Here is a 7,879-nt window from a genome sequence, read left to right on the forward strand (position 1 = left end):
AATAGAGAAAAAGAAAAACATGATCATAGAGATGCTGCAGGTGACAGACTATCCAGCAGTATGACTGTGTTTGGGTACATTTACAGATAAAGTTTTACACAAACAACAAAGAAAACTGTTCATTTTACAATCTTAAACGCAGTCATTATCATAATCATCATTGTTATGCTTCATAGATTCTATTCAACTCTCTCCAAATTGTACAAAGAAAAAACAAGGTTGTTTTATTTTCTCAATGAATGTCAGCAGAAGAAACTCATTTGATCAGTCTGCTGAATGGCTCAAGTCCAGTGAGTAACGTGTAGTTCAGGCTGTTCTCTGTCCAGACACACCTGTTTATGTCACACTTTCATCAACTGATCCATCATTCATCAAAGATTCACTGTACTGAGACTCTTATTGTTCTGCTGAACTGTGTGTGTAAATGTATACGTGTGTGTTTGTGTGTAGTATCAGTTTGATAGGCCACATAATATTCTTAAGCCAGGCTTCTCTGTCTGGGTTTGATCCTCAGGTACAGCTGTGATAGAGAAAGAGAGAGAGAGATGAGCTCCATTATAAGCAGTGATACTGTAACACAGTAATATCTTCACAATGATATCTACAGCAGTGTTTCCCAAACTGTATAAAGTCTCCAGCTATGTACCACCCCACTCCCCATGCTGTCGCAGGTGCATCCCCGATAGTAGGCCTTCTACTAGTAGTAGCGTTTCGTGTCTCTCTGGACCGGGGATTAACTCTTTTTAGCCATTTATTAATTTCTGTGCAGCAACCGGAAAGAGCTTCCGCTTCTCTACACAGGGCATACGAGTGGAATTCTGTTGTTGCAGCTAGGGAGTTGTGCCTGTGTTTTGACTTACCTACCTGTACCTATTTATATATATCGTTGAACACTACAATGTCTACATGAGTGTATTTTTGGCATTGCGACTCGGCTATTCAGACTATTTGAGATGTCATGTCTATTTATAGGTCAGTTTGAAAATGTAATGGGCTGACTTTAAAAATGCGAATCACATTGTTTTTCCCCTACGTTCCTTTGCGTACCTCTGGGGGTACCACACCCCAGTTTGGGAAACAATGCTCTTCACCAATCACACACACACAGACAGACAGAGAGACTGACCCCCAGCAGGTTTCGGGGGATGTAGCCCTCCTTGTCCCCACAGCGGGCCCACCACCACTGCGTCTCCTCCTGGTCCTCCCTGCGCAGGATGGTCATGCAGTCCCCCTCCCTGAAGGACAGCTCGTCCTCAGCCTCCACCTCATAGTCCCACAGGCCATACACCACCCCTCTGTTCATGATGCCCATCTTCTCCTGAACACCTGTATAACACACACACACACACACACACACACATTAATACACTCAGGCCATACACCATCCCTCTGTTCATGATGCCAATCTTCTCCTGAACACCTGCAAAACACACACACACACACACACACACACAATAATACACTCAGGCCATACACCATCCGTCTGTTCATGATGCACAGCTTCTCCTGAACACCTGCAAAACATGCACACACACACACACACACACACACACACACACACACACACACAATAATACACTCAGGCCATACACCATCCGTCTGTTCATGATGCACAGCTTCTCCTGAACACCTGCAAAACATGCACACACACACAAGCGCACACACACACACACACACACAAACATACAGTACACACACAAACACACACACACACACTGACCGTAGAGGAACTGTGAGCACTGGGCGTATCCCTCCTCCATCTCCTCACACTTGTCGGCAGCCGTCTGCATGTCGCTGTGGGTGACGGCAAACACGGCCGCCCCGGACTCAACCAGGAACTTACACACCTGCACATTATTACAGGAGGCAGCACAGTGCAGAGGGGTCCTGGTCGGGGGGAGAGAGAGAGAGAGAGAGAGAGAGAGAGAGAGAGAGAGAGAGAGAGAGAGAGAAAAAGAGAGAGAGAGAGAGAGAGAGAGAGAGAGGAAGGGGAAGACAGCAGGAAGAGAAATGGAGAGAAAAGCAGGAAAGAGGGGTGAGGGGGAATGAGAGGGAAAGAGAGAGAGGTAAGTAAAGAAGGAGAGAGAAATAGAATATAGGAGGGAGAGAACAAAAGAGATATGAGATGAAAGAATATTGCAACATGTATCAGTGGTGTAGTGGCCAATGGATGTGGAGGAAAACCATCCCCCAACATCTTTCATCCCTCCACAACATTTATTTTATTTTTTTAAACGGCATCATTGCAAGTGGTGACAACAAGTGCACACACCAAGCAAACCTCTCCAACAATATTTTCTTTTACCTAAAAAAGCTCTGTTCTGTTACAGGATGATCGTCACAACTATCAAACAGTGAGCTATGGCTGCAGCTCACCCTTGCAAGTCGCCAGAAAAATATGAATTAAAATGTTCTTAAATATAATGTAAATGACAATGAAGCTGGAAAAAAGATCAGTATTTCTCTGGCATCACTGATAGTGCAGTACTGGCCATATCCATCAGTACTTCTCCGTTTTGGAGCAGGAAGTCTTCAACAAATCAAAAGTGTTCATCACTTTGCATCGACATCGAAATGACAGGCGATGTAGGTTGGTTTACTGTAACGTGATGCTGAATAATAAGCCCTGACAATGGTATGACGCCCCCCTCCAACTTGGAGCTACACTGGCTTGTAATTCTACATACTTGACTGTATGCGTTTGGTGTGAATGAGTTTGTGGATTCTGTGTGATCGCTGTTGTTATGAATTGGCAGGATTTGTGTGTGGTTATGATTGAAGCAATGCCACACACACTCTGAATGTTGTTGATAACACATCCCAAACAGGGCTGATTCTGAGCATCAGATTCTCACCAGCCATCACTGTCGGCCGCGTTAACGTTGACTCCAAACTGCACCAGGAACTTGACAATTTCAGTGTGGCCTGCACACACAGAGTTGTGGAGGGCAGTGATTCCCTCATCATTGGGCAGGCTGGGGTCATCCACCTAAAAACACACACACGCAGATAAACACATTTTAATAATTTATTTGTCTTCTACAGTAAAGTAGAGTATGAAGTTCAACTAACACACATGTACATACACACAGACATTTTAGTAACTGCAAGATTGGTCCTGGGTATTCTTAAGACAAAGTACCAACAGGGTGAAGTGCAACACCAGGTCAACACTGTACAGTGTGAAGTCTAACTTTGTAGATGATCCTCTGCACCAGGTCAACACTGTACGCTGTATTCATTTTGTATATGATCCTCTGGACAAAGGTCATATTGTAAAGGGTAAAGTTTATAGTCTCACCTCATAGATGATCCTCTGCACCAAGGTCATATTGGACAGTATAAAGTGTATAGTCTCACCTCATAGATGATCCTCTGCACCAGGTCGTACTCTCCCTCCAGTGAAGCGTCCAGCAGCAGAGCCAGGGGGTTGAAGCGCACGCGCATGCCGTGATTGATCCGCTCTGAGCCGTTTTTACGCAAGTTAGTTCGCTTACCCTGAAGGCATGGACATAAGACATTCAGGGACATTCAGCAAATATTATTGTGTTCATGTAGGTGTTTTTATGTTGTTAGTATAAACATAAAATAGATTTACTCATGATCATGTTGTGAGATTCTGTATGTATGATTGTTATCAGGGGTGGGTAGTAACACCTTGTAACACACATGAGTAAAAAAGTAGTAAACTGCAGGTCTTCTTTAACTCAAGTACATTTTTGAGACAGTAATCTACTTTTTACTTCACTACATTTGCCATAATATCTTCATTACAACTAGTCTTTGTTACAAGGTGCCAGCTGCCCTAAAGATAGAGAATCACCACCTGTCTTTAGATCACGACACAGATGTGATGATGACCGACACAGACCCAGAAAAAGAGGCAACTTCCAACCACAATCCCTGGCCACAATTGTTTTCACCAATATCCTAAAAGTGAAATGATGGGGTTTCTGTGCCTCTTGAAAACACTGGGCTCTCCGCTTCTTAAAACTCCTCTTTTAACCTCCACAGGCGTATCAGTGTAGGTATATGTACGATTATGAATGTTTTGTAAATGCATGTATGTACTGTATGCATACTATGGGTATGCATGTGTTTGTGTGTCAAATGTATGATCGTCTGTGTATATATGTATGTATGTGTGTGTGTACTCTGTGAATGTATATGTGTGTGTATCTAGGCATGTGTGTGTATGTGTTCTTTTACCGGTGGAAGGGTCATTTCTCCAGTGATCTCGGGTGGCTGCATGCTGCTCTCATCTGCCTGTCCCTCCTGCTCAGCCTGAGAGGGATACGGGGGCGGTGGGTATGGGGGGTACTCGTCCATGTACCCCGGGGTGGAGGGGCAGGGCTCTAGGTCCCTTTCCTCCTCCAGAGGGGGGGGCAGGTGAGGGTGGAGTGCCCCCACTGACAAGTCGTCGAGGATGGGGGAGCGTGGAGGCAGGGGAGGGGGTGTCAGTTCCTCTTCGTCCTCCTCCCACTCCCCCTGCCTCTGCTCCTCCTCGACTCCCTCAGGGATGGTGCAGGGGCTCTCCGTGGGACGCCTGTCCCGCTCAGTGACCGGGGACACACTCAGCCCTGAGCCGTCCTTCATCATCATCATCATCGTCATCATCATGGCTCCATTTCCTCCCCGGCCGTCTTCTAGTTGTGGGACAGAGGATGGCTGGAAGAAGGGAGCCGGTTGGCCGGCAACAGCAGTGGTTTCCATGGCAGCCAGCGTGGTCTTCTGGTAGAGGAGTTTCTGGATATTGGGCCCTGCTGGGCTCTCAGGCTCCGTGATGGAACTCCGCTTCTTCAGGGGTCGTGGGGCGTGGTGGAGCCGTTTCCGTAGCGCCTCTAAGTCGGCATCGCTCTGGTGACGGAATGGTTGTGACAGGAAGGGGAGGAGCTTGGTGGGGCTGAGGGGGCGTGGTGCCCTGTCTGTCTCCTGGGTGGGGGCATCACTGGACGATGATGCGGTTGCCGTGGACGAAGACGATGATGACAATGTTGACCCAGCCTGATCGACCTCTGATTCTGAAGTAACAAGGCGGTCGGAGTGGGATCCATCGAGTGGATTGTAGGATTGCTGCTGCCCCCCAGAGGACGGGAGGACTGGCTTTCCATACACTACATCAAGAAGGGAAGAGGCATGAGGACAAGACAATGAAGCAGGAACAGAGGAGGAGAATCAAACACAACGAGAAATGGAGATCGAGATAGAAATATGACACACACACAGGCGACACCGTTGGAATACATTCCAGCTAAAAACATTATTGTTGCATGACTGCATGCCAGTATAATGGTATTAGTTTGGTAATTAACATTAACATAACATTAATACAAACCCTACTCATTTTCTGAACGAGCAAAGACTCAGAAAGGATTTGCACCAATGCTGTGTTCACGTAAATGTTATGTGGCACTTTTAGGAAAGAGGTGTCTTGTCATGTCTGGCGAAGGATCAAGATCAAAGTGCTTCTTGTCATCCTCAGCTGTGGGTGGTGGTGGTGGCATGATACACACACATGTTTATTCCCCCTGAATGTGCAACAAATGCTCCCAAAATGAATGCAGTGCTAATGCTAGTTAGCATAACTTATTTTGCTTGCGTCCTCTTCCTGTTAGCAGTCCACTTTAACGTCATTATATTATACATAATACTTTCAAACACAGATGGTGTATTAATGCCATATTGCCATTCTAAGATCCGAACCCAACATGTGACTGGCTGGGAGCAGCTGGTAACCAGTCCTTATGCTATCCTAGCTCTGGGAGACGGCTAATCAGTTATTCTAAAAGATCAAGGGTTTGCACATCTGCATATCAGCAGCTGGTTCACCTCCCCAGCCTCAGTACAACAGGCTTAGAGCATGTGGCATTCAGTGAGGAGGATAGCAAAGAGCCCTTTACTGTCTTTAGAGAATCTCATTAAGATCTGGGCATTTTACACCAGACCGAACAGTCAAGACATCCTCAGAATGCCTCCAGGATGACCTTGGCATTAGAATGCACCGAAAAGTGAACAGACAACCGCATAAATACACTCTCACACACACACACACACACACACACACACACACACACACACACGGGACAGCAGATAAACTAGTACTCTTACAACGTTTAACTCTCAGAAGGAAAGGCTGTAATGCCTGTGGATGCAAGTGCTACTGATACACTCTTGGGAACAAAAGATATTTGGAGAGTTCTGGTGCTGTAACGACAGTATCGTTGTTGGGTTGAAACAATGGTCTCCGTGAGTTTAACTTCTTCCTAGTATAGTTTTGTGAGAAGATGAAATTCCCTCCCCTTCTCACTGTGACTCATGAGGAGTTTGGCCCTGGTGTGGGGTGGACTCCAGCTGCGGCGAGCTGCCTTTGGTGGCACCCGGGAGCAGTGATCAGGGTTAGGTGCCTTGCTCAAGGGCACTTCAGCCATGGATGTGGGCATGGGAGAGCAGTGCTCTACCACTTCCCCCGCCCACATTTTTCCTACTGGTCGGGGCTCAAACCGGCCACCCTCCGGTTTCCACGGCTACTATCTCCTGTGCTGTGTTTGTCGCCACATCTTCACCAAGTCCAGTCGCCAAATTCCAAAAACGTGGGAGGACATATCGGTCCCTCACAAGTTTCCAAAGGGAGATTCTCACAGTCTCTGGAAATATCAGTGAGCTCTAAAGATTTGACACCGACCGACCAGTGGACAGTCCTCACATCCGCAAAAAGCCTCCAGAAATACCTCAGGATCAGAGCGACCACAGTAAAAAGTTCTAGAGGAATGTTTTTGGGATGTGACCAATTCACACATCAAAGGAACTTCACTTGATTTGTTCTGAACCTTTTATTTACTGAGGAGTGCACAGCAACTACTCCAAGTGCTACAAATGAACAACTAAACAACTATTGACTAAACTATAAACTATCTACTACGACTGAACTACTTCTACCAGCACCCCAGACAATAGTTCACTCTGACACAGAGTCACATGCTGCCATGGAATGATACTACGCTAATCTACTAAATCCGTGAGGTGACCCCCTTACCTCTGGGCTTGGACCGTGGCAGTGTACCCCCACCTAACTCAGGGTACGCCTTCATTGCGGGCCGCTCTGTTGGAATTCACACACAAATTGGAGCAGACTCCTTACACAGTTACCAATGCATGATTTGCTCTGGCCTAGATTTAATCCAGACCTGAGTTCTCAATACCACAACCAGGACCAGGACCAGGAGCTTTTGCTGTTCTAAGTCTCACTCCTGCCCCTAAAACCCTTAATTCTGATTGGACAGAAGCGGTGCCACTCACCTCTGGGGTGCGATCTGGGCAGCGTGCCTCCTCCTGTGTTGTTGTGGCCCTTCCCACCTGGCGTGCTCTGCTGGGTGTACATGGAGTAGATGGAGCTGGCAGCTACGATCTGTGGCCGAGAGAGCGGTGGCGTGTTGTTGGCGTTGGCGGTAGGCTCCTTCGTCACGGGCAGAGGGGTGTCGGGCGAGAAGGGGTGCACCGTGGCTGCGGGGGTGAGGAGGGGTGCCTCCGGTTTGGGCTTGGGGGGCAGCGGGAGTGGGAGGGTGCGGCCAGACGACTGGGCATCGGAACCGGACAGGTGGTTCACGGGACGGGCCTTGCCAGGGAAGGTGCCCGTTGTGAATCTGGAGAATGAGGAAGAGGAGGTGGTGGGCGGGGCCGGGGGAGGGGCTTTGGGTTTGCTGGGGACAGGAGGAGGGACCCTGGGAAGAGGTTTGCCATTCTGAGGAAGAAAGAAAGAAATTAATTTAAAAAGCCAAATCTTAAAATATCCTCCAGAGTTGGTTTCAGTGAACTCACTCAGGTGGGGAATTAAACTAAAATGGTTTTGCATGGGTTGTCAAAATAACAGGTTACATTAACT

The 7,879-nt window shown here is 47.4% G+C and overlaps 1 protein-coding gene across 1 annotated transcript in view; it reads right to left on the reverse strand.

Moving 5' to 3' along the window:
- Positions 1 to 478: 478 nt before the first annotated feature.
- Positions 479 to 7,879, reverse strand: part of LOC308367681 (apoptosis-stimulating of p53 protein 2-like) — a gene marked incomplete at both ends in the record, with an annotated part of 26,627 nt that continues 19,226 nt past the window's right edge. Inside the window, 8 exon segments of the mRNA XM_080841662.1 lie at positions 479 to 520; positions 1,127 to 1,326; positions 1,721 to 1,887; positions 2,856 to 2,989; positions 3,361 to 3,498; positions 4,210 to 4,363; positions 4,484 to 5,114; positions 7,297 to 7,738. Of these exon segments, the coding sequence (XP_080697788.1) occupies positions 479 to 520; positions 1,127 to 1,326; positions 1,721 to 1,887; positions 2,856 to 2,989; positions 3,361 to 3,498; positions 4,210 to 4,363; positions 4,484 to 5,114; positions 7,297 to 7,738 (1,908 nt within the window).

This window comes from Sprattus sprattus (assembly GCF_963457725.1).
Source record: "Sprattus sprattus genome assembly, chromosome: 1".
Classification (NCBI taxonomy): Eukaryota; Metazoa; Chordata; class Actinopteri; order Clupeiformes; family Clupeidae; genus Sprattus; species Sprattus sprattus.